General features: G+C 44.1%; 1 protein-coding gene across 6 annotated transcripts in view; it reads left to right on the top strand.

Annotated features, from left to right (window-relative positions):
* stab1 (stabilin 1) overlaps positions 1 to 25,842 on the top strand; it is a 38,774-nt gene that overhangs the window by 2,519 nt on the left and 10,413 nt on the right. For 4 of the 6 annotated variants that reach the window (XR_013300739.1, XM_077603705.1, XM_077603706.1 and 1 more), the window contains exons 2-53: positions 1,426 to 1,699; positions 2,953 to 3,199; positions 3,895 to 3,980; positions 4,061 to 4,130; positions 4,193 to 4,288; positions 5,020 to 5,133; positions 5,261 to 5,448; positions 6,591 to 6,727; positions 6,894 to 7,021; positions 7,565 to 7,641; positions 7,735 to 7,860; positions 8,926 to 9,066; positions 9,252 to 9,323; positions 9,688 to 9,801; positions 9,880 to 9,933; positions 10,217 to 10,297; positions 10,368 to 10,526; positions 10,967 to 11,029; positions 11,120 to 11,209; positions 11,666 to 11,752; positions 12,348 to 12,459; positions 12,521 to 12,707; positions 12,780 to 12,873; positions 13,160 to 13,318; positions 13,449 to 13,544; positions 13,826 to 13,921; positions 13,987 to 14,034; positions 14,126 to 14,259; positions 14,638 to 14,749; positions 14,813 to 14,890; positions 15,381 to 15,482; positions 15,702 to 15,806; positions 15,875 to 16,009; positions 16,290 to 16,418; positions 17,054 to 17,107; positions 17,199 to 17,312; positions 18,299 to 18,494; positions 18,586 to 18,681; positions 18,767 to 18,812; positions 19,362 to 19,441; positions 19,895 to 20,020; positions 20,089 to 20,162; positions 20,291 to 20,362; positions 21,291 to 21,410; positions 21,484 to 21,684; positions 21,750 to 21,896; positions 22,902 to 23,030; positions 23,155 to 23,214; positions 23,280 to 23,456; positions 23,524 to 23,613; positions 24,773 to 25,081; positions 25,278 to 25,467. Coding sequence is in view for 5 of the 6 variants with exons in the window: in XM_077603705.1 (XP_077459831.1) it covers positions 1,601 to 1,699; positions 2,953 to 3,199; positions 3,895 to 3,980; positions 4,061 to 4,130; positions 4,193 to 4,288; positions 5,020 to 5,133; positions 5,261 to 5,448; positions 6,591 to 6,727; positions 6,894 to 7,021; positions 7,565 to 7,641; positions 7,735 to 7,860; positions 8,926 to 9,066; positions 9,252 to 9,323; positions 9,688 to 9,801; positions 9,880 to 9,933; positions 10,217 to 10,297; positions 10,368 to 10,526; positions 10,967 to 11,029; positions 11,120 to 11,209; positions 11,666 to 11,752; positions 12,348 to 12,459; positions 12,521 to 12,707; positions 12,780 to 12,873; positions 13,160 to 13,318; positions 13,449 to 13,544; positions 13,826 to 13,921; positions 13,987 to 14,034; positions 14,126 to 14,259; positions 14,638 to 14,749; positions 14,813 to 14,890; positions 15,381 to 15,482; positions 15,702 to 15,806; positions 15,875 to 16,009; positions 16,290 to 16,418; positions 17,054 to 17,107; positions 17,199 to 17,312; positions 18,299 to 18,494; positions 18,586 to 18,681; positions 18,767 to 18,812; positions 19,362 to 19,441; positions 19,895 to 20,020; positions 20,089 to 20,162; positions 20,291 to 20,362; positions 21,291 to 21,410; positions 21,484 to 21,684; positions 21,750 to 21,896; positions 22,902 to 23,030; positions 23,155 to 23,214; positions 23,280 to 23,456; positions 23,524 to 23,613; positions 24,773 to 25,081; positions 25,278 to 25,467 (6,097 nt within the window). In the remaining variant the exon portion in view is untranslated. The remainder of the gene's footprint in view (positions 1 to 1,425; positions 1,700 to 2,952; positions 3,200 to 3,894; positions 3,981 to 4,060; positions 4,131 to 4,192; positions 4,289 to 5,019; positions 5,134 to 5,260; positions 5,449 to 6,590; positions 6,728 to 6,893; positions 7,022 to 7,564; positions 7,642 to 7,734; positions 7,861 to 8,925; positions 9,067 to 9,251; positions 9,324 to 9,687; positions 9,802 to 9,879; positions 9,934 to 10,216; positions 10,298 to 10,367; positions 10,527 to 10,966; positions 11,030 to 11,119; positions 11,210 to 11,665; positions 11,753 to 12,347; positions 12,460 to 12,520; positions 12,708 to 12,779; positions 12,874 to 13,159; positions 13,319 to 13,448; positions 13,545 to 13,825; positions 13,922 to 13,986; positions 14,035 to 14,125; positions 14,260 to 14,637; positions 14,750 to 14,812; positions 14,891 to 15,380; positions 15,483 to 15,701; positions 15,807 to 15,874; positions 16,010 to 16,289; positions 16,419 to 17,053; positions 17,108 to 17,198; positions 17,313 to 18,298; positions 18,495 to 18,585; positions 18,682 to 18,766; positions 18,813 to 19,361; positions 19,442 to 19,894; positions 20,021 to 20,088; positions 20,163 to 20,290; positions 20,363 to 21,290; positions 21,411 to 21,483; positions 21,685 to 21,749; positions 21,897 to 22,901; positions 23,031 to 23,154; positions 23,215 to 23,279; positions 23,457 to 23,523; positions 23,614 to 24,772; positions 25,082 to 25,277; positions 25,468 to 25,842) is intronic. The other 2 variants (XM_077603710.1, XM_077603708.1) reach the window with 2 other exon arrangements.

Below are 25,842 nucleotides of genomic sequence, written 5' to 3' on the forward strand. Positions count from 1 at the left end.
GGTTAAAAAAGCGCTGAAGCGCACGCGCTGGCCCGGCAAACTATTTGAAAAGTCAGCGCCGGAACTTCCTGCTATTGTCGGCGGCAGCCCGACCTCTGACCCCAGCCGCTTGGGAAAGAAAGCGCTTGGACGTTCCTTTTTCTTTCCTTTCCTCCGTTCCTTCTTTCTCCCTTTCCTTTCCTGGTGCGCGAGGAAAGCGGCGGCCATTGCGGCGGCGGCGGCCGTCCGCGGGGACCCGGCGGGGGAAATCCGCCATCCCTTGGCTTCCTGGCAGGAAAAGACGCCTTTCTTTCTCGCCATCCCAACCTCCCAAAAGCTCATGTTATCCACGGCCTTGCAATCATTTACTCTAGTACTTCATTTTCATGCTATATAAATGCTTTGACGCCATTTTGAAAATGTATTTATTTATTTATTGTTGAAGCAGCTCATTGTTTTTGGTTAATTTTTTTTTTTTTTTTTTACATTAGTTTCTCAACCTGCTTTGCTCTTAGAAACTCAGATTCATGTTCTAGACAACTTTTCAATGGTTTCTACTTCATTTTAATGCTATTTAAATTTTTAAGAAATATAAATTGTGTCAATATTTTTAATTCATTCCCAGAACAGTTGATTGTTCATCTTTTTTTCCGCATTTAAAAGTAAAAAAGAATATATTTGAACCTGCTAATCTATTGGTAGATTAATCGCAATCCGGTGAGATTAGCCAAAGCACTCAACAAGTTCACTTTTGTGTCCAATTCTTTTATTATTTTATTTCAATGTCACACATTTTGAAACAGAAAACATTTAAACCAGTTGAATCTATTGATAGATTAATCGCAATCCAGTTAGATTTGCTGAAGCACCCAATGGCTTCATTTTTGTATCCGTTACTTTTGTCAATGACATATTTTTTTGCTTTAAAGTCACACTTTTAGAAGTAAAAAGAAAAAATTTCAGCCAGTTTAATCTATTTAATCTATTGATAGATTAATGGCAATCCAGTGAGATTTGCCGAAGCACCCAATGACTTCATTTTTGTATCCGTTACTTTTGTCAATGACATTTTTTTGCTTTAAAGTCACACACTTGGAAGTAAAAAGAAAACATTTCACCCAGTTTAATCGATTTAATCTATTGATAGATTAATCGCAATCATTGAGACCAGCAGATGTGGCCATTTACTTTGTCCAATTTGGTGATCTAACGACAATAACTCCGTTACCAATGACATTCACAAGTCAAAAAAAGAAAATCCTAAAACCTTGTTAGATGAATGGCATTCAATGGTAGAGGCCCTCAACGGATTGGACGTTTATGGCAGTCAAAGGGTTAAAAAGATCATTTAGTGGTACAGGAGGAGGAAATGTGCCATTTGTGTTTGGAATTTTGTGTGTGTGTACGACACCCCCCTCTTTTTCCTCCCGCCTCTTCCTTGATTAGAAAGAAGAGAGAGGAGACGACGCGGCCGACGCGACACGACACCACACGACCGTGGTCAAAGTCGCCGCTTGGTTGGGCCGGTTTGCCTTTGGCACTCGGATGCGTCGCTCGGTAGGTTAGGATTTTGACTTCATCTTATTTTTCTTTCTTTTTGGTTTGTTTGTGACGCACAACCATGTCGCCGCCACCGCCACTGCGACGACGACTACCACTACTATTAGTACTACTACTACTACGACTACTAGTACTGCTGCCAACTTCACTGCAACTACAGGTAAGACGCCGAAAAAAGTCGAGGAATCAAGTGGGCAAGTTTAAGGTTTTTTTGTGGTGAAAAAGTTGTTTTGTTTTTTAGAAACTTGCTTTTACCATTTGAGATTGTTTTATTGGGAAAATATTTGACATTTGAAATTGATTTGTAATAATATTTATATATATATAACTTGCTTTTTTTTTTAAATTGAGGTTCTTGTTAAAAAAAATAGTGGAAAATGGGTTCTCTGATTCGAATGATCTAAAAATTGTTTCTTTTAGGATCAGAATATATGTATGTATGTATATATATATATATATATATATATATATATATATATATATATATATATATATATATATATATATATATATATATATATATATATATATATATATATATATATATATATATATATAGTATATTAGATTCCAAATAATTGAAATGTTTAAAGATTAAAAAATTGTTATAAAAATGTCAAATATTTGACCCGGCTTATATTTTTCTAATATTTAGAAATTCGGTTTGAATATATGTTTAATTTCAATTGATAGTTAAAAATACTAATACAGATTTTTGAGATACTTTGATACTTTTTTTGATTTTTTTTAAATCCAATTTTTTGATGAGATTGCAAATAATTGACATTTTTAAAGATGAAAAAAATGGTTATAAAAATGTCAAATATTTGACCTGGCTTATATTTTTCAAATATTTAGAAATTCAATTTGAATATATGTTTAATTTCAATTGATAGTTAAAAATATTAATACAGATTTTTGAGATACCTTTTTTTTTTTTTTTGAAATCCAATTTTTTGATGAGATTCCAAATAATTGACATTTTTAAAGATTAAAAAAATGGTTACAAAAATGTCAAATATTTGACCTGAGTTATATTTGTCAAATATTTAGAAATTCGATTTGAATATATGTTTAATTTCAATTGATAGTTAAAAATACTAATACAGATTTTTGAGATACCTTTTTTGATTTTTTTTAATCCATTTTTTTGATGTGATTCCAAATAATTGACATTTTTAAAGATTAAAAAAATGGTTATTAAAATGTCAAATATTTCACCCGTCTTATATTTTTCAAATATTTAGAATTTCGGATTGAATAAATGTTTAATTTCAATTGATAGTTAAAAATACTGATGAGATTCCAAATAATTGTCATTTTTAAAGATTAAAAAAAATGGTTGAGGGGTAAAGTAAATATTTCTTTGCATAAAATATAATCTCTTTTTTTTTTCTTTGCCGTCCACGTCAGCCGACGGCGCCGTCGGGCCGCTGCGACGTCCAGCAGAGGCTGGCCGCCGACATGGCGTGCACGTCGTGCGCCGCCGTGAGCGGCAGCCTGTGTCCGCGGGGGTTCTCCAACGGAGGCGTGGCCAACTGCACCTACACGCTGAACCTGGGCGGCCAGCCGCTGGCGCTGGACGGCTGCCGCCGACTCTGCTTCAAGAACGCGCTGGTGCCCCGCTGTTGCCCGCAACACTGGGGTCCGCTTTGCCTGCGTGAGTCCTGTCGTCCTTAAAATCCACTCGTAACTCAAAAAGATTCATTTAAGCCGGTACACGGTCGATTGGTCGCCGATCTTTTGGTCACCGGTCTTTTGGTCGCCCGGAAGGTAAGTGATAATTACCATTTAAATTGTTGCTCAAATTCCCTAAATACAAACTGTGAATTATTATTTAGTCATACTTCATGCCCTATTAATTATTAGGCTAAAGAAAAGCTCCAAATTTCCCGGACTTTTATTGTTTTTGTTGGAGAACTTGTTAAGACCCTGACTGACGTAGCTTCTTAAAGGGACAACGCATGTACATACAAACTCTTATACACTCACGTCGGCTCAGTGAAACTGCTCATGGCCAATGTTGGCTTTTATTGATGCGTAGACCGTGTTGTTTTACCTTGTTTTGTCGCCGGTCTTTTGGTCGCCTGTTGTTTGGGTCCAGGCGACCAAACGACTGCACACGGAATTATTCGATCGAAATTTTCATCATATATTGAGCATGTCGTAGATAGAGCTGATCGTAGGTCGAGGTACCACTGTATTTATATTCATGTTAATGAACATTTATGTGTAAAATATGTAAGATTGTAGCCAAGGGCAACTCTTAAGTCAAAGGGCTTCAATTTGGCAAACTAACAAGCGTTCGGTGAGTCGTTGTTGAACAATGAATGATTTTTATTTTTTTATTTTTAGCGTGTCCAAGCTGGTCGGGGAAGACGTGCAACTTCCGCGGCAGCTGCCTGGACGGCGACCTGGGCAACGGGACCTGCGTCTGCGAGGTCGGTCGGTCGCTTGCTCCATCTAGCTTCTCGCCGCCAACGCCGATTTTTGCCTCCTAACCCTCGCCGTCCAACGTCAGGAAGGCTTTGGCGGTTTCGCCTGCCAGTCGTGCAGCCGGGAAAAGACGTACGGCGTCGACTGCGATAAAGGTGACGTGACGTGCCGCTGCCGCCGCCAAAGGCCGGCTTTTAATTCCCCGTGGTGGCCACAGTGTGCGACTGCGAGCACGGCGACTGCGACCAGGGGCCCGACGGCAGCGGACGCTGCTACTGCCAGCCGCCCTACCAGGGAAAAAGATGCGACCAAGGTGACTTTTCTTGAGACAAATGTTGTGATCAATTAGAAAAATATGGCCCGAAAAAACCTGATATTGTATGTTTATTTATTTTTCAATTGTGAAATATGCATTTGGATTTTTTTTTAACTAAAAATAGTTACGATTTTTTCCCCCTTGGTGTTTACTCATTGTAAAAAAAGGACATTTTTAAAAGATTTTTTTTCATTTTTATTTTATGAGGAAAAAGAAACAATAAGAATAATGACTAAATCTGGTGTTTTTTTTTATGAAAGTGTTTATTAATTTTTACGTCTCATTTGGATTAGAAAGGCAAATGATGATTTTTTTTCTTGAGACAAATGTTTTGATGAATTATGAAATTGGACCCAAAAAAAGTAAATATTGTTTCTATCAATTTTTCCATTGCAAAATTAGCATATTTACAATTTTTCCATTTTTGTGTTTAGTAATTGGAAAACAAATGGAATGATTTGACTGACTAAAATCTTTTAATGATGTTTAATTTGATATATAAAATCTTTTAATGATGTTTAATTTGATATATTTTGGATAGTTTATACTTATAAGCAGCAAAATACAAACATTTCTATGAAAATGTCCTGCATATTAAAAAATATATATATTACAACAATAATGAAAAAAATCAGAATGTGAAGTCATTCATTTTTGGGTGAAATGAACGTGTTTATTTTCACAAGCCCAAAAAAGAAAGTATTATTTTATTATCCTTTTTTATTCAGTGAGCAGCCGCTGCAACAAGTGCGCCGCCAACACGTATTGCGACGGCGAAGGCGACGCCGCCACGTGCCAATGTCTGCCCGGATACCGCAAGTCGCCGCAAAACAAATGCTCCAGTAAGTTGGCAACTTTGCGCCAAATTTATAATAAAAAGAAATCAAAAGCCCATTTTCACATGGAAACAAAACCCCGAGTGCGTGCAATCATTTCTTTAGAAATGTCTTCTTCTTCTTCTGCCGGCAGAGGCGTGCGCGTCCAGCAGCTGCGACGTCAACGCGCACTGCTCCTCGCAGGGGTCGAAGGTCAGCTGCGCCTGCAAGGCCGACTACGAGGGCGACGGCCGCGTCTGCGTGCCCCGGAACCCCTGCGCCTCCCGCAACGGCGGCTGCCCCCTCAACTCCACCGTCTGCGTCTTCAAGGGACCCAACAAGGTACCCGCCAAAATGCTAACTCCCTAAAAACTAAAAGTTATATGCCAGAAAATACGGTACAGTGGCACCTCGACATACGAGCTGAATCCTTTCCGGGACTGAGATCGTATGTCGAGCTTCTCGTAACTCGAGTGAACGTTTCCCATTGAAATGAATTAAAAACAAATTAATTCGTTCCAACACTCTGAAAAAACACCAAAAAAAAGGATATTGTATTGGAAAAAAAGGTTTTATTTCTTCTAATTCGCCATCTATTGACAAAGTAACAAATAACGAGTGGTTTAATAGTAATAAAATGTGTTCAATAGAACTATAAAATTAGACGCGAAGGATACACAGACGGACATACAGATAGAAGCAGGTGGGCGGGGGTGGGTTATTGGGGGTACTATATCCACGGCAACGCACTCGTAACTGAACAAACAAATTTAAATTAACTTGGATTAATATATACAGACACACTCAAACATACGTTTAATGTAACTTTACACAAAACTGAATTCTGATTTTGTTTTTTACCTTCTGGGCGGGTTAGCTGTTTGCCACGCCTCCACCCTCGCGTTCGCCATCGATGGGCTGTTTGCTGTTGTATTCCCTTCAAAATATTGATGCAATGATAAACACAAATGTCCTCACAATAGGATAACGTACGACCACTTGCCAACGAGAAGTAGTCTTGAATTAGTGATCGCTCCGCCAACGGGAGCTAACATGCTAAGGGGGAAACAGGAAATGCAACCTCCTACCCACGTATTGATTGTGGGTAAAGTAGTTTTATTCAAAGGAAGGGTGCCATTGGCTATCGGTGTTGTGTGCACGAGTATACTTCATTACCCAGAAAGCCCTCTTTTTTGCCCGCACATGCGCGTTGTGTGTTTCCTGGTCCATGTGTAGGCAAAAGAAACCATTCAGTGCTTGTAGATATCTGTTATACACGAAAGAGATGCGGCAAAAAAGAGTGCGCTACAATGATAAACAGCCTCTCATGTCATGGCCACCTGGCTTGGTCGCATCTCGACATTTTTCTCGTATCTAGGGCGAATTATTTGATCCAAATTTTCATCGTGTGTCGAGCATCTCGTAGGTAGAACTGCTCGTAGGTCGAGGTATCACTGTAATTGATTGCTTTGATTCGTCGGCAGGCGGCCTGCAAGTGCATGTCCGGCATGAATCGAGTGGAGGGCGCCGGCGAGTTGCTCTGCCATCTGATTTCCGCCTGCAAGCCCGACACCTGCCACTCGTCGGCCGTCTGTCAAACCGGACTGGACGGCAAAGCCAGGTGGGTTCCGCCTCCGAATAGGAAAGAAAAAATGGCGCAATTCTGACCTATAAAATGGAAAACTTTGGCCAAATTGAAATGGCCACTTTGGTAAAAATGTTGATGTGGAATTTCCATGTCGAAATGTGTCAATTTGTAGCCAATTTGCTGTGGTTTTTTTTGTCAGGTGTGTTTGTCGTCCGGACGAAATCGGCGACGGGCGACGTTGCTTCGGGCGACTGAGCAAGCGTCTGTTGGACCTCAACCGCGACGGAGCCTTCAGACAAACCCTCAATGGCGCCGTCGACCTCTTCGGTAAGAAAAAAAAAAAAGACAAACATGATGGAACGCTCGCTGTTGCCCCTCCCACTTCCATTTCAAAGTGATGGGATGTCAAGCTAAAAAATGAACAAATGATGAATGTCAATGCATTGACTTTGACAGGAACGTCGCCCCTACCAAGATGGCCGCCAGCCTGAGGCCATTTTAGTAAGGGTCACGGAAGGTCTTTTCGTGCAGCTTTCATCAATTGAAAAGAGTTTACGTCCAAACTTTATGAAGCAGGAGGTTTGGCAGCGAATGAATGTTCATTATTTTGTTGTCAAACCTCCCCCTTCAAATGGATTGGACATCAATGGCAGAAAATGGGGAGAAATAAGCTGCGATGACTTTGAATGTCAATGCACGAAAGCTCTTGTCATTCTTTTACCGTCAATTAAAATGAGTTTATCGCTAGTAGACATCCAAACCATTTGAAATGGGGGATCGTTCCCTTGCTGCCGTTCCTTCCCCTTGGGCAGATTGGACGCCCGAGACAGCCACTCCAATGAGTTTTTTTTCCTCTCTACTGCGTTCCAGTCAAAGGTTGCCCGTCGCTGCTCGTCCGCAACGGACCCCTGACGGTTTTCGTCCCCCAGCTCCGATCGCCTCTCGCCGTACGTCCGCCATCGCCGGGTGACTTTTTACGCCCGCCAAACGGTGATGTTCCCTCGCCCAATCGCCCCCCCCCCCCCCCCCCACATCCGCAGTCGGTGAACGTGGAGGAGCTGTGTCGCGACCACCTGATCCTGGGTCAGCACCTGCTGCGGGACATGATCAAGGGCCCGGACTTGGACATGTACGGCGGTGCCAAAATGAGGTTCAAAGGCGACAAGGTAGCCGCCGCCGCCATTTCCAGATTTATTTGGAAAAACGTCTCCAAATAAAACGAATTCATGAATCATTTTCCGCAAAAACGTTGTAAAAACACGGAAAACACAATTTTCAATTTGGACGTTTTTTGACCACCGTATTTTCACGACTATACGGCGCATCGTATTTTTAGCCGCAGTGTCAGTAACAAGTGCTATTTCTGTATTTGACACACACAAAGGACGCACCGTTTTTATAGACGCAGCCAGGCATGGCAAAACATACACCGGCTTAAACATACGGACACACGCTAAAAACACGTTTTTAAAAAGGCAACGGAAGCAAAACTGAGTTGGGTTGTACTTTATTTAGCCATTTTACAATGTACTCACGTCATCATCACCCACAAATCCATCAAAGTCCTCATTTTCCGTGTCCGAATTGAACAATTGTCCGAAGGAGTCATCGAAAACGCTGAGTTTTATACGTTCGTCCAGGCGGCCACAATCCATTCGCAAATAGTAGCTAGCATAACTATTCCAACGCTGCCTTCCATGCTTCGTAAAGCTGTGTTAATATCGATGTATACAGGCCACAATCCATTGGGTGTATTGACAAAAGAACTACATATCCCAGCAGTCACTGCGCAGTACATTTTCTACGGGGAAAATAGTAGAATCGGGGGCTGCTTGCCGTAGTTTTGAGAGCTGTAGAGCAGGGGTGGCCAACTCCGGTCCTCGAGAGCCGCTATCCGGTCTGTTTTCCATGTCTCCCTCCACCAACACACCTGAATCAAATAATCAGGATCGGTATCAATCTTCTGGATGGCTTGCTGACGAGTTGGTCATTTGATTCAGGTGTGCTAGAAGAGGGAGATATGGAAAACACACAGGATAGCGGCTCTCGAGGACCGGAGTTGGCCACCCCTGCTGTAGAGGATGGTGTACCCTATCCACTGATTTATTTGATTTTATCGTGATAACAATTTTAGTTTTGGTCCATATATAAAGCGAACTGGATTATAAGGCGCCCTGTCTATTTTGAAGAAAATTTAAGACTTTGCTTTGACTGGACTTTTATTTTGGCAGGGCTTCATTTTACTGCACGATCCCAAGCGCCTTTACAGCGTGGTGAAGTCCGACCTGCCGGCGGCCAACGGCGTCATCCACATCATCGACGCGCCCATCAGGAGCGCCGCGCCCGCCCCCGCCGCCCCCACTCCCGCCTCGGTAGGCAAAATCGGGAAAAGACATCCGTCGCCGTTAAAGTTAGGAGACTCCAAAAAAAAACTATTTGGACAATTCTGAGGTTTACAAACGTCTAGTTTCCTGTCAAACTAACTTGATAATGGGCTAGTCGTGAATGACTTATTTATTGTGGCAGTAATGATGAAATAGCTTTTTTTTGGCTTCAGTTTTCAGGAATGAACATCGGCGAAGTGGTGAGAAAGGAAGCCATGTTCAACCGTTTCCTGTCTCTCGTTGATGTGAGGCAACTACATTTACCACTTTTGCTTTTTGTCCATATTTGAAATGGTGATTCATTTGTTCCTTTGTTAGGCAAAACAAAAAAAAACAGGTTTAAAATCCTTACCGTAATATAACAGGAATAGTTGGTTTATGGCGTAAGATGACTCTAGTGGCCAGTGAAATACTGGAAATGGTGACTTGCCCTTTTCAACTTTGTATTATTGTTCCTAAAACAGCAACTTTTCATCTCAAATCTCTACAGATGAGCTATAAGGTGTATGCCATGGTGGTGGGATTTCAGACGATGTGCCAGGGTTTATTGGCTAATATATGATCCATCTCAATGCAAAAATGATTTGTTTTATTTTGATTTTTTTGCAGAACTGCGGCGCCACGCTCCCCCTGAACGGACCGGGCCCTCTAACCGTCTTCATCCCCAGCAACCAGGCAATTGACGACGCCCGAGACGGGAGCATCCTCTACATGCTCAACCACGTATGCTTCCATCAACGGACGACGCTTCTTCTTCTTTTTATTATTATTAGTATTTATTTTGATTTTTTTTTTCTCCAGGCCAAACATAAACTTCAAGAACTTCTGCGGAACCACATTTACACCAAAGCCAGCGTAAGGACTCCATACCAACAAAAAGTTGATATTACAAAGAAAAGCATTCATTTTCTGAAGCGCTTATCCTCACATGGGTCGCTGGGGGTGTTGGAGCCTATCCCAGCTAACTATAGGCACGAATCGCTGGCATAAGATGAACAAGCAATCATAGTTAGCGTAGAATTAGCTTAGCATGCATGTTTTTCGGGTTGTGGGAGGAAACCCTCGCAAGCGAACACTCAAACTCCACACCGTGAGGACCCACTTGAGATCGAACCCTCTTTTTTTTGTCGCGGGGCAGCTAACGTCGGACGACCTGACGTCCCTCACCCGCATCGAGACGGAGGCCAATCAGATGCTGAGGGTCTCGGCGTCGCCCGAGGTGAGCCGCTCGCCGCCACCCCGGCTGAGCCTCCCTCGTCTGCCGTCTTTTGATTTTTTTGTTCCCCCAGGGCGACATCGTTCTGGGCGACAAGGGCGTGCGCGTGCTGGCGCCCAACCTCCGCGTGCTCAACGGCGTGGTCCACGTGGTGGACGGCCTGCTGTACCCGACCTCCATCTTGCCCGTCATGCCGCACCGATGCGACGTCGTCACCAGCAAGATCGTAACGGTGGGAGGGCTCCAAATATTTGCCATTCGTTTTAAGTGCCAACGTTTATAGGCTGCCGTCGACCCTTCTACTTCAAATCAATTGGATCCGTAGCACCGGCCATGCCTTTGCCAAACCAAACTAGCTATTAAAAAAATACAGGTACAAAAATAGAACATCCTATATTTAAAACAATGAAATAAGAGTACAGTGGTACCTCGAGATACGAGCTTAATCCGTTCCGGAACTGAGCTCGTATGACGAGATAGCATTTTCCTGTTTTTAGTTGGATTTTCCAATGAAAACGTTTTTCTCTTCTATTTTCATGTACTTTTGTATTCCCCATAATTATTTTTTAATCATACAAGTTGTGCCAAAAAAATGACCCAAAAAACAAACAAACAACCCCCCCCCCCCCAAATAGAAAAATACCAATCTTAGCCTTTTTTTTTTCCTTTCAGGGTCCGTGTGTCCACTGCAGTTACCTGTACGAGACGTCGTGTCCCGTTGGCAGCGTCGAGCTGGTGAAAATCTTCCTTTTTTTCCGTCCCTACAAATATTCCTGCAGTGCAGTCGTTAGGATTTTTTTTCCTTAGAAACTTGTGCTTTTTCAGGCAAATCACATGTTCGGCTGCGAGTACACGCCCCCTTTGCATTTAAGGTCCAGCCAAGGATGCGCCAAGTACTGCAACGTCACTACGCGGGTGAGTGACACCGTCTCGGCGGCCACCGACGGCGTTCTGTCATACTTTGCTAGCCACTTTGCGCTTTTTAAGCTTCCTTTACCATGAAGATCTCCAACAAGAACTCGATTGGCGTATTGGGACTGTTAAAATATCCAAAATTCATGTGACTTCTTTAGAGTTTTTTTTGCATAGCCTCAAAAAACACTGTTGGTAGTCAAAATGTATTTGCTGCAATTGAGGCTAAGTCGCAGGGCCAGTAAAATTAGGAAAAAAGTGCAACTTATAGTCCGGGAAATTCGGTGTGATGGACGCAGATATAAGAAAACAACGTAGCAAAATTTGACAAAGGGATAGAAATTGATCTGGGAAAAAGCTCCGCTGGCAAAATCTGACAGAACGTCGGCTCGCTGAAAATGGATGGGATGTCGGGCGCCCAATAACGTGGCGTCCTGTCGTGTCATGTTTTTGCGGCAGACGCCCGAGTGCTGCAAAGGTTTCTACGGGCCCGACTGCAAGCCGTGCATTGGTGGCTTCCAGAACCCTTGTTATAACAAAGGAACGGTAAAAAAAATCATTTTAAATATTTAATATCATTAGATTAGATTAGACTATTCATCCCATATTTGAGAAATGTCATTGTCACAGTAGCAAGATGTCTTTTTTATATTTCTATATTTTTATATTATATATATTATATGAAATATTTTTTTAATATATTTCATGTTTTTTTCCCAATTGTAGTGCTGCTTTTTATGTCATTGTCACAGTAGCAAGATGTCTTTTTTACATTTCTATATTTTTTATATTTTATATTTTTATATTATATAAAAAATTTTTTTTTATATATTTCATTTTTTTTCCCAATCGCAGTGCTGCTTTTTGTAGTCTAATTTCTCATGCATTTATTTTGTCAGTTGATTTATGTTTGCATTACTTTAAATAATTACTCAATGGTTTTTTTCTGACTTTTAGTCAGTATATTTGTATTATTATATTATTTCTTTATTTTAACTTTAAAAAAAATATTTGTATCCATCTGTGTATATTTATTTTGATCTTTGATTTTTTTCAATTTTTTGTTATTTAAAAAAAAAAAAAAATCGGAATTCTTTCATATTTTTTGGAACGACTATTTGCAATGACGCATGTTTTATAGTGCGCGGACGGCATCGGCGGCGACGGGGTCTGCGACTGTCAGCCGGCCTTCGAGGGCGTGGCCTGCCACATCTGCTCGGACCCTTCCAAACACGGCGAGCGTTGCGACGAAGGTGAGGCCCGACCGCCGCTTTCCCGCCACCGGTCGTTCACTCACGCACGCGCCTCCCGCAGAGTGCCGCTGCGTCCACGGCGAGTGCGACAACCGTCCGGGCAGCGCCGGCGCCTGTCGCGCCGGCTCGTGTCTAGAAGGCTTCACCGGCGAGCGTTGCGATAAAACCGCCACGCCGTGCGACTCGGACGGACTGAACCGACACTGCCACATCCACGCCTACTGCACTCACGACGGACTGCGGAGCACGTGAGACTCCGCCCCCGACCGGACCGCCGTGGTGTGGGCGGGACGGTCTTTAGCCAACTTTTTCCGGTGCAGGTGCGCCTGTCGGGATGGCTACGAGGGCGACGGTCTCTCCTGCGCCGCCATCAACCGATGTCTGCAGAGCAGCAGAGGAGGCTGTCATGCCAATGTAAGACAACTTCTTACTCCATGGGGTTTGCTACTGATAAAAATGGTACTTTCGGCCAGCTCCTATATTTGCGATCTTATGACATGACTCAATTTTAAATGAGCAACAAAATCTACACATCTGGAAAGTCCTCACCGAGGCCTTTAATTGGACATGTTACTCCATGGGGTTTGTGTCTGATGAAATCTGACTTTCCGTTTAAGGTGTTTTTGATTATTCCAATTTTAAATTGAAAACATAGACAAACGGCAAGGCCTCTAATTTCAACGATTCTTTTCTCGTCTAGGCCGAGTGCGTGTACGTGTCGCCCGGCAACGTGTCATGCGTGTGCGTGGAAGGCTGGACGGGCGACGGGATCGTCTGCGTGGAAATCGACCTCTGCCAGACGCCCGAACGGGGAGGTTGCGGCCAAAACGCCGACTGCAACCACATCGGACCCGGACAGGTCAGAAATGGTGGCGTTCGTTTAAAAAAAATAAAAAATAAAAAACTTCAAGCTCCAGCCAGGTTTTTTTTTTTCTGTGATTTTAGAACTGTGTTATTTTAACACGTATTTGACGTGTGTGTGTCCGCAGCGCGAGTGTGTGTGTAAAAAAGGTTACATGGGCGACGGCGTCAAGTGTGACCTGGTTAACCCCTGCTTCACCAATAACGGAGGCTGCCATGAAATGGTAAGAATGCACGTCTTTGTATTTTCATCGTTTCGTTAGCATGTTTTGATCTTATGAGTTCTTCTATGTAGATATCTGGAAACTCCTCTGATTTGAAACTCCACTTGGTTCTTTGGAAATGGATTTTGGATCAAATATAGTCAGAAAATATAGTCACCTGGATTTAACCAGGTTTAACATATTTGGACTGCCCTTTTCATTAAAAAAAAGGCTTGCAACTTATGAAAATGGGATTCTACATGTGAAAAGTCCTTGGCCATGACATCGTCGTCCATTTGCAGGCAAAATGTGAGCAGACGGAGGATGGCAACCGTACGTGCACGTGTCCCGACGGCTACGCGGGAGACGGAATCCTCTGCTACGGCACCCTGATGGAGGTCCGAACGTCACCGTCCGTTCGTCCGTCGGCGTGCCGTGACCGTTGGTGTGTTTGTCCGTGCAGGAGCTGGACATGAACCCTCAGCTGGGCGGCCTCTTCTACATGATCCACGTGCGTGAGCGTCACCACCACCGCCGCCGTCGTCGTCGTACTACTGTAAACAGCGTCTAATGTGCGTGTGACGGCGCGCTGGTTCTGGCAGAGGTACAAAGAGGCGGCCCAGGACTTGAGCGCCAACCTGACCGTGCTTGTCCCCAACCGAGCGGCCATCAGTAACATGAGCAACGAGGAAAGAACCTTCTGGTACTCCAGACACCGCCTCCCGCATCTTCTGAGGTGAGCCCACAGAAGAACAAGAAAAAAAACACCCGCATAAAAAAATATGGATGCATAAAATATCAATGTAAATCAACACACAGCAATACAGATAAGCAAACAAACACAAAAAAACATGCATAGAATTCGCAAACAGATACGATAACACACAATTATTGTACTACAAATACACTTACAATATCACTCACAAACGCGGACTGACCCGCAATTGTCCAAACGCAACACTGAGACGTAAACGCATCAATAAAAAAAATAAGAATTCCTTCCAATCACTTAGCTCACCACAAAGCAGAAAAGTCCCCTGTCGCAAGATGGCAGACAACCACTCCCACGCCTATAGCCTCGTGTAGTGTATTGACTGAGGGTTCCTGCTTTTAGGTCTCACTTCCTGCCCAGCGTTTACGCTCAAGAGGACCTGGAGGCCCTGATTGGCCGCAAGGTGGCCACCCTCGACGCGGCCACCCAATGGGAGATCAGCAACAGCAGCAAGGTAGCCGCCAACCTTGCCCGTCTCCACTCCGCCTCGGGCTAAAACGTGTCCCGCGGATGGCAGGGCCTCGCCATCGGCGGCGCGTCCTTCTTGGCCCGCGACTTGCCTGCCATCAACGGCTTGCTCCACGTCATCGATAAGGTGAGCCTCCGGTTGGGGGGAGGGGGCGGAGCCTGCGCCCCGTCACAGATGCATGGTCTACTGCCAGGGGTGTCAGACTCGGGTTGGTTCGCGGGCCGCATTAACGTCAACTCCATTTCATGTGGGCCGGACCATTTTAGATATAATATTTAGATTTTTTTTAATAAATGGATTAAAATCCCTGAATATTCAGTTTTTATAGATCTAAAACAATGTTTATTTTAGCTTTTTTTAATATATATTTTTAGATTTTACAAAATGATTTTTGAACTAAAAACACAGAAAAAAATGGATTAAAAAATTACAATTATTGATTTAAAAAGGGGAAAATCAGGAAATTGAATATACATCTATACTCTTCATTTTAATTTGATCCTAAAACTGAAAATCGGCACTCGTGATTTAGTTTCCCGGGCCACACAAAATGATCCGGTGGGCCAGATTTGGCCCCTGGGCCTCCACTTTGACACATGTGGTCTACTCTGTCCAGGTCCTGCTTCCAGAGAAATCGACTCTGCCGCCCGAGCCGCCCGTCCTGGCCACCTTTCTGGAATCGTCGCCCGACTTCAGTCTTTTCCGACAATACGCTCTGGTGGGTGACGCAAAGAGGAGGCGGTTTGGTCATTGGGGCTGCTGCAAACCACTGTTCCCATAGTCCGGGGGTGGGCAAACTGGGGGCTTTGGTTCCGACCTCTAAAGAGGAAAGCTTTCCACAAATGTGTGGTTTTTTTTAGCTCCTGATTCGGTTTACTAGTGTACTTACTTTTTCTGCAGGGACACTTTCCTATCTTTTGGACTTTTGTTTTGGCAGACGTACAACCTTTCGGCGGCGCTGGGCCAAGCGGACTTCACGCTTCTCCTGCCCACCGACGACGCCATCCGGCGACACCTGAGCGAGAGCAACGCCACGCAGCTGGTAGCCCCGCCTCCTCCTCCGCCGCCGTCTCGCCGAGCACCCCGCGGCTGACGCCGTCCCGCACGCAGGACGCCGACCACTTCAAGTATCACGTGATTTTCAACGAGCTGCTCTTCCGGGACCGCCTGTACGACGGGATGCTCAAGGGCACCCTCTTGGGGGCCGACTACCAGATCCAGTTCCACGTGGACGCCCAAAACCGGGTGAGAGCAGACTTTGGTGCTGTTTTTTGAACTTCAAAAACATAGAAATTTCAAAATATTTGTTACACATCCAAAAAATTCATAATCAAAGCCCAGAAACGTCGCTTCCCCTTTTGACCAACAACGTAGGGTCCCAAAAACATTTCCATTTATTTGCAACTAGGGTCAAAAGAAAACCTGAAAAATTCCCAAATTTAACCCAAAAATGCCCCAAATTATCCGGAAACCACATTTTATTTTATTTTATTTTATTTTATTTTATTTTTTGGGGTCTCTTCAGACGTTCGCCAACGACGTCCCACTGGACGGCGCCTTCACGGAAACGCAGCGAGGCGTCGTCACGCCGATCCCGCGCGTCCTCGCCGTGCGGCGCAACAGGTGCAACCGCCAGATCACCGTGCACGTCAACGTAAGTGAAAAAGACGGTTGCGCCCGTACATTTTTTTCTTTTAATGCTAAATGACTGCATACTCACTTAATAGTGTTAAACAAGTATGTTCATCGCCCCCATCAAGATGGCCTCGGTTTGGCGGCCATGTTGGTGGAGGCAGCCTTCCCATTCAAATCCATTCATTCCGATTAAAAATGAATCAGAACTGGCTCATTTCTCAACTTCTTAAGAGTATTTTTAGGTTAAGATTTTTATTTACTCGGCGGCCGCCGTTGACGCCGATAGCCGTCCAATCTTTGAAAAATGCGAGGGTTGGCAGCAAATGAACAAATTGTCAGAAATGCATTGCAATAATGAATATTTACAAAGCACATTTGTCAGTTTTTCCATTTTAAACTATGATAAATTCCAAAAGAAAAAAGCAGCAAAATAACAAATGGCAACCCGTAAATCTCGATACATTTGTCAGAAATGCATTGCAATAATGAACATTTACAAAGCACATTTGTCAGTTTTCCCATTTTAAACTATGATAAATTGATCAATTCCAAAAGAAAAAAGCAGCAAAATAACAAATGGCAACCCGTCAATCTCGATACATATCGAATGGGCCTCTTTCCTTCCTTCCTTAACCTTCTTTTATTCCGGATCAGGGCCGTTGTACGGCTTGTAACGGACCCCCCCGCTGCCTGAACCGATACAAGCCGGTGAGTCCCTCGGAACAAATCCCAATCGTGAGGAATATTGCTATTTTGGAAGAAAGTTGCCCCTATTATCTTTTGCGTTTTTGACCCCCAGTTGGAAATGAAGTTCCCCGAAAACATGAAGTCCAACTGCCGATACCGAAAGCGCGTGGGACCCCGCAGGAAATCCATGCCGGGCTGCGTCATCAAATGTCTGCAAACTGCCTTGGTGAGCTTTCCCTCGTGGGTTGCCATTGACGGCTTTAGACCTGTCCTTTTCCCGCTTTTATCCTCTTTTTTTTTTTGCCACAATTGATGAAAAAAGTACCGCTTTCGTCCAACGGTGTCGTCAAAGTCACCAAAATCTGAAAGTGATTTGAACTCTTGGGGCAGGCATTCATCCATTCATTCATTTTCTGAACCGCTTGTCCTCACAAGGGTCGCGGAGGGTGCTGGAGCTTATCCCAACTAAATTTCGACCCCTAGGCGAGGGACACCCTGAATTTGTGGCCAGCCAATCACAGTTATTTATTATTCATTCATTCATTTTCTGAACCACTTATCCTCACAAAGGTCGTGGGGGGTGCTGGAGCCTATCCCAACTAACTTTTGGGACCCAGGTGGGGGACACCCTGAATCGAAGCACAAAGAGATGGACAACCAATCATAGCAAGGAACAATTTCGAGCAGCGGTCTCAAACCGGTCCTCAAAGGGCAGCAGGGGGTGCAAGTTTTCATTAAAAAACGAACGAGCGGACACCTTTTGCAAGTGCTACTTATTTAAGAAGACATTTCATTGGTTAAACTGTCGACACTGGATCGGTTGAAACAAAGACCAGGACCCACTGCGGTCTTTTGCGGAATCGGTTTGAGACCCCTTATTTAGAGTGTCCAACTAGCTAGTCTAGCATGCATGTTTTTGGGATGTAAGAGGAAACCGGAGTACCGAGGGAAAACCCACGCAAGCCTGGGGGAACATGCAAACACCACAAAGCGAGGACCGACCTGGGAATCGAACCCTCGAGCCCAGTACTGTGAGCCCGACGCGCTAACCACTTATGTGCCTGCTGGGCAAGGCGCTATATCTCAAAAGCCATAGCCAAGTGACACTTGCCACCTCATTTTTCATTGATCATTCATCAAATTTAGTGAATGTCTTCATTATTTACAGTGATTATTTGTCCGATTTATTTATGTATTGATTTATTTTTTCAGGCGCGGTCGTGTTGTCCGGGTTTCTACGGGCACGAGTGCTACAAGTGCCCCGGGGCGGTGGGCAGCTGGTGCTCCAATCACGGGACCTGCCAGGACGGCCTCCTGGGCAACGGCGAGTGCCGCTGCTACGAGGGCTTTCACGGCACCGCCTGCGAGGACTGCGAGCCCGGACGATATGGCGACAACTGCACCTCCGGTCAGTCGTCGAGGAGCGCTCTCCGGCACCCTCCGGCCCCTTCCGGCCCCCGGGAGCGCCGCTCGCTCACCGCCGTGCGTCTTTGCGGCAGAGTGCACGTGCAACCACGGCAAGTGCGAGGACGGTTTGGCGGGAAGCGGCAAGTGCCAGTGTCACAAAGGCTGGAAGGGAGCTTCTTGTTCCATCGGTAACGGGCCCTTGCGCCGCCGCCGTCGTCGCCGCCGCCGACGCTCCGCACACGTGACCTCACTTTATCCGCTCGTGGCACACAGAAATCAAGGACGACGCCTGCGGAGTAGCGTGTGACTACAATGCCAAGTAGGTTCTGTGTGTTTGTTTGTGTGTGTGTGTGTGTGTTTGTGTCCAATCCATTTGAAGCGGGAAGTCACGTCTATTCATTTGGATTTGAGTAAATTTACATTTTCATGTATTTATTATTGGTTATTTCCAAAGTAATTCAGATTCCATTTTAATATATATTTCGATTGATTTCAGCATTCTTTCAGGTTTTTAAATTTTCATTTAGATATTTACATTTTGATTTAGGCGTCATTACTTTCAGTTCTTTTTGTTAAACTTGATTTCAACTTGTAGCTATTTTAGTGTTATTCTCTTTATTTAAAGGAGGAATATGTAAGAGTTGTACTTCAAATATGGTCCAAAATTATCAATAGAATTGTTTTTCGGAAATATGGTTCTCTATTGTTAAACCCAGATTTTAAAAGTCAATTGCCCATTTTAGTTTTGTTTCAAATGTGTGTTTAGAACGAATGGTCCGCCCTCTGTTCACTGATCAGCCAATGACGAGATGGCTAGCAAAAAAAACAAGGTTGATGCCTGTTGTTGTTGTTGTTGTTGTTGTTGCAGTTGCATCACGGGGCCACAGGGGAGCGCCGCCGCTTGCGTCTGCGTGGCCGGATACGAAGGCAATGGCACTTCATGCAAAGGTGCCAAAAACACGCTTCTTCTTCTTGTACAACTACTGTCTTAATGGATGCTACTAGCTTAAATGGATACATTAAATAAATCTATATTTTATATATTTTTTAAATCAATATTTTATATTAATACATTTACACACCACTCCAAATTGCCCGTAGAAACGAGTGTTTGGGTGTGTATGCTCGTTACTCCATCTGCCCTGCTATTGGCTGCCCCCCAAAAGCTCCGGCACCACCGCGACCCTTGCGAGGATAAGCGGAACGAAAAATAGAATGAAATACCTAAAAGTGCTCGACGAGGCCTTTAATTTGATATGTTACTTCATGGGGTTTTTCTCCATGACCCGTTTTATCTACGTGCTTGCGCGGCCGCCATGTTGGTAAGGGCACGTCTATTGAAAATGAGCCTCACTTGGTCATTTCTCATTCCATTTTTTTTCTGGCCTTTTCACGCTTTAGAAGTGGACCTGTGCAACCTGTCCAACGGCGGCTGCTCGCCCTTCGCCACCTGCGCCAAAGTGTCGGCGGGCGTGCGCACCTGCACCTGCGACAAAGGCTACTCCGGCGACGGCGTGGTCTGCCTGGGTAACGCCGAGGACGGGTCGCCGCGGGGCGACGTCTGGCGCTTTTTCAACTTGGGTGCCCTTTCGCAGAGGAGGACGGCTGTCTGGTCAACAACGGGGACTGCCACAAGTCGGCCGATTGCATCCGGACTGGACCCGACACCGTACGTCACGTTTTTTTATTTTATTTTTTACGGAGGCGACAGCTAGCCAGGCCAAAAGACTCACTCTACTGCTGTCTTTTGTGTGTGTGTGTGTGTGTGTGTGTGTGTGTGTGTGTGTGTGTGTTCAGACGGCGTGCAGATGTCGGGTGGGCTTCCAAGGAAACGGAAGAATCTGTTTTGCCAGGAACCCTTGCAGAACCGTACGTGTCTCGCCCGCTTTGTGTACATTTGTCAGTCTTAGAAATAATCCATAAAAGTGAAATAAATCATTAAAAATGGTAACGAATGTTAAGCTAGACTTCAAATCAAGACGGCTGAAGCAAGTAAGATAGAAAAAAGATGAAATAAATAATAATAAATATTGAAAACATTTATAAACAATAATAAATAAATTACAAATATATGGTAAAACAGCTAAAGGTGTAAAAATACAAGTAAATGTTGAAATACTTAATGTAATTATGTAAATATAGAAATCTCTAAAAACACATTTTAATATCTAACCAAAATAAACAAAATACAAGTAAATGTTGAAATAATTAAAAAAAATGTTAAGTAAATATAGAAATTTATAAGAACAAATTTTAATATCTAACCAAAATAAACAAAATACAATTAAATGTTGAAATAATTTTAGGACAAAAAAAAGTAAATAAAGAAATTTATAATTGTACATTTTAATATCTAACCACAATAAAAATCCAAAAAATGTTTGAATCAACAAAAGATGTCTATAAATAAAAAAGAAATAACCTCAAAATGGAATATATTATCCACAGAATTTTAAATAAAAAAGAATAAATACAAATTGAAATCAAGTACAAGTTGAAATCCATAAATACAAATGAATAGGGATAAAACATGAAAAAATAAGTCAAAATATAACATTTGAAATGAATAATAACTGATATCATCCAAAATATAAACATGTTGAACTGAATTTTGCTGCTGCTATAAAAACTAATTTTAATAGATAACCTAAATAATCAAATAGCCCCCCAAAAATGGTATAATGAACAAAAGATGACAAAATAAAAAAATAAATTACAACATAAAAATGAAATATAATAACAGATATCATTGAAAATGCTAAGTGAAATATGCCGCTGCCGCCCCTCCTCCATCCAGAAAAACGGCGGCTGCAGCAAGTACGCCCGCTGCGAGTATTTGGGGAGTGGCCAGAGGAACTGCACCTGCCTCCGAGGCCACGTGGGCGACGGGATGGAATGCCGCGGGAACACCAACGCCGTGAGACGCGTGACCCCGCCCCACTGGCCTCCCCAGCCAATCACATTCTCCCTTTTTTCCCGGCTTCCCGCAGGAAGTGTTCAGAAACCCCGAGAACGCCCTGTTTCGCTACATGCTCTCGGTGAGTCGGCCCGGGGAGAAAAAAAAGAATTCTAAAATGTCATCCAATCGGCCGCATTTCGCTTTTCGGCAGAAATCGGACGCTCGGAGTCTTTACGGCGACGGGCCGTTCACCGCCTTCGTTCCCGTGGATAACAACGACTCGTATTCCGAGGTAGCGAAACGCCGCGCTAGAATTGGCTAGAATTTTTTCCATGTCATTTTTTTTTTTTCTTGCAGGTCAACGATTGGAAGATATCGGGTCGCCTGGACGATTTGGTCCGTTACCACATCGTCTCCTGCGAGAAGTTGACTTGGAACGACCTGCAAAGCACGCAGAAGGCCGTCTCCACGTCAGGATACCCCCTCACGTTCAATCTGCGCCAGGTTTCTTCCGCAAACATTTTTTTCTCAATAAGTCCTTATTGACGCCTTTAACTTGACATGGAGTTTGTGACGATTTTTTTGTTAACTTCAGACAAGCTCTTAAAACATCTCAGATGTATTTTTCGACGATCATAGAAGCATAGAATGTTGCATTGGCGACATAATGATATATCTGGAAAGTCCTTGCCAAGACCTTTAATTTGACACGTTACTTTATGGGGTTTGTTACTGAGCAAACCAACTTAAACCAGTGTTTTTGTCCGATTCTGACATCATACAATATTAAATAAGCAATATAATTATATATGTGGAAAGTACTTGCCAAGGTCTTTAATTTGACATGTTACTCTATGGGGTTTGTTACTGAGCAAATCTTACTTAAACCAGTGTTTTTTGTTCAATTCCGACATCATACAATATTAAATTAGCAATATAATAATATATGTAGAAAGTACTTGCCAAGGCCTTTAATTTGACAACGTTACTCTATGGGGTTTGTTACTGAGCCAACCTTACTTAAACCAGTGTTTTTTGTTCAATTCCGACATCATACAATATTAAATTAGCAATATAATTCTATATGTAGAAAGTATTTGCCAAGGCCTTTAATTTGACATGTTACTCTATGGCACATGTGTCAAAGTGGCGGCCCGGGGGCCAAATCTGGCCCGCCGCATCATTTTGTGTGGCCCGGGAAAGTAAATCATGAGTGCTGACTTTCTGTTTTAGGATCAAATTAAAATGAAGAGTTTTTGTCCAATTCTGACATCATACAATATTAAATTAGCAATATAATGTTATATGTAGAAAGTACTAGCCAAGACCTTTAATTTGACACGTTACTCTATGGGGTTCGTTCCTGATGAAACCTTGCTATAGCCAGTTTCTTTTAGTCTTTTTGATGCTACAGCGTTTGATTAGCAATATAATGCCTTCCGTTGAATGTACTAGCCAGGGCCTTTAATTTGACGCGACTTTTACTTGATGGGGTTTGTTTTGTGTCAGGGCTCGGTGTGGGTCAACAACGCCTCCCGGATCGTGAAGAGCGACTACGCCACGTCCAACGGCGTCATCCACCACCTCAGCAACATGCTGACGCCTTACCGGCTGGAGAGCAAGGAACGCCTCCCCAAGGTGGCGCTCCTCCGCCTCCTGGCAGTTTTTCCGCTTCATCTATTTCTTAGGAATACTAATCCCGCGTGCTTGCACGCTTGACTACCCATCGGAACGGCAATTGTTTGCGCTTTCTCCGGTCCAGATGAACTTCAGCACGGCCGCCCGATTCTACGGCTACGGCGGCTTCTACCAACTGGTGGAGGTAAGTAAAGCCCGCGGCCCGTCCGCCGCGTTTGCCTTGCGCTTTTCTCATTTGGTGGTCCCCAGCGCGCCGGCCTGCTCCCGCTGCTGCTTTCGCCCGTCCACCGGCCGTTCACCGCCTTCTGGCCCAGCGACCGGGCTTTGGCCGCGCTGTCCCCCGAACGGCGGCGCTGGCTCTTGGATCCCGAACACCAAGAGGAGCTGGTGGCCACCGTCAAAGCGCACTTCATCCGCAGCGCTAAGGTAAGCGTCCGGAGCTCCCGAAAGGGCCGGTGTGACCGCGTGATGGCGAGACCCCGTTTGTGCGCAGGTCCTGGGCGTCAGTCAGCCCACCAAGTACTCGTCCTTCCGGACCCTGCACGGATCTAGAATTAAGTACAGCTGCGACAAGAACCTGGTGGTGAGGACCCCCGTGTGGATTTCCAACCGTTTTGTACACTGCTACCCTACTCAAATTTGACAAAAAAATATAATAATATTTCCAAAGGAGCAAATGGCCCGAAAGTGACCTGAAATCGCCCCAAAATCTAAAGAAAGTGGCCCTGAGGAACTAATGATCTTAAAATGAATAAGGAAGTGACCCCAAATGAAATGATTGTGGCTCGTGGACAAAAATGGACGTCCAATTCAGGGAGGGTCGGCGGGGAGAGCCTCATCTTGACTGAGTTAGGCATCCAATTCATTTTGACTTTTGTTTTACAAATCCAAACATTAAAAACACATATTTAGACATGCCAAAAAATAAATACTGACGCTCCCCTACTAACGAACGAGTTACGTTCCCGAGCGAGCGAACGTTCGTAGGGTGAATTCGTTCGTAAGTTAAAATGAAGTTTAACTTACTTTTGGAAGATGTACTCGATGCTTAAGGAGATGATGGAGGAGGAAGAGGAGGATTTTATATCATGAGAGGGTCTTCGTTGTCGCTGGAATGGGCTTCAAAAGTGACTTCCTCCTCCGTAACTTCAATGGAGGAAGAAGTTGAGGGTCGAGGAGAAGAAGATGAGTTTTTTTTTTTACTAGAAACGGGCCGAAAGAAGCGATCTAACGACGTTTGCACAGTTTTCTTCTTTTTTTCATCATAAATGATGAGGTAGCACTGTATGGCATCATTCAATTGATTTGCAACCTTTGTGCAACGTTCAATATTTGGGTCTTGCTGCTCGAAGAGTGCGATGAGTTTCGTCTCGAATTTCTTCATGGGGACAGGCCTTTCTTCCTCCTCCTCCTCCCGGAAAGAAGCACTACTCGGAAAAAGGCGTGCAATACAAAATCGAACTTACGAACTTACAGCATCTCTTTCTGAACATTTTTCGACATATGCCATATGCGCAGACATGTTCGTATGTACCGTTGTTCGCAACTCGACTGTTCGTAAGGAGGGGAGCGTCTGTATTCATTTTTGGCTGAATATTTAATATATGTACATGAACAAACTAATATTTCACTTTTTTTCCTCAAAAATAATGGATATAAATCCCAAATAATATTGAAGGTTTATTTGCTTGAAAGACAATTCAATGTTGAAGGCCGTTTTGTCGTCTGGCGTTCGTTGGCAGGGCGACATATTGATCAACGAAAACGCCGCCAAGGTGGTGGAGCGCTACATGAGCTTCGAGGAGGGCGTGGCCTACGGCATCGACCAGCTGCTGGAACCCCCCGGATTGGGGGCGCACTGCGACAGCGTGGAGAACAGGACCACCTATGTCAGTACCCAAATGGCTGATTGCCCCAAAATGCAATGCATTTCATCTCTTAATGTTACCATTTTTCATCCCATAATATTTGGACTTTTCTCCCTTTGTTCACAGGGGCGCTGCGGCCGCTGTCTGTTTCCGCCGCCGTGCCCCCTCCGCCACCAGGACACGGTAGGGATGGCACGCTCGGGGGTGCCGAAACGCACATCGCGCAAACCAAAATTGGCAAAATGGGATGAAATTTTGTTTGTTTTGATGTTATTCGTTGACACAATGCCATGTTTTATCCATCGAGTCGTGGGGTTACAATTTTCCGCGCCCGGAGATCCTTGCGTCCTGGCTAACCTCGGGCGTTTTTGGGTTCCAGGGCCGCGTGGAAAGCTGCTCCAGGTCCCGGAACAAGTACTCGCTAGGCTACATGCACTGGGCCGCCGATCTGGACGACAACCCTTTCGCCTCGTTGGGTCGCCTCCGGAGCTTCGGCTGCAGGCGCGTGTGCCGCTACCCCAACTGGGTCCAGAAATGTTGCGGGAACCACTACGGCAGGGACTGCCAGGGTGAGCCCCCCCTATAGCACATGTGTCAAAGTGGCGGCCCGGGGGCCAAATCTGGCCCGTCGGATCATTTTGTGTGGCCCGGGAAAGTAAATGATGAGTGCCGACTTTCTGTTTTAGGATCAAATTCAAATGAAGAGTTTAGATGTATATTAAATTTCCTGATTTTCTCCCTTTTAAATCAATAATTTTAATTTTTTAATCCATTTTTTCTGTGTTTTTAGTTCAAAAATCATTTTGTAAAATCTAAAAATATATTTAAAAAAAAGCTAACATTGGCTTTGATAGGAATTTTGCCTCTACCAACATGGCCGCCCTGAAGCCATGTTGGTAGAGGCGACAGGTTTTTTTTCATGCTTACCCCCTCAGTTTATCACT

Source organism: Stigmatopora argus, chromosome 6 (assembly GCF_051989625.1).
Source record: "Stigmatopora argus isolate UIUO_Sarg chromosome 6, RoL_Sarg_1.0, whole genome shotgun sequence".
In the NCBI taxonomy this organism is placed as follows: domain Eukaryota; kingdom Metazoa; phylum Chordata; class Actinopteri; order Syngnathiformes; family Syngnathidae; genus Stigmatopora; species Stigmatopora argus.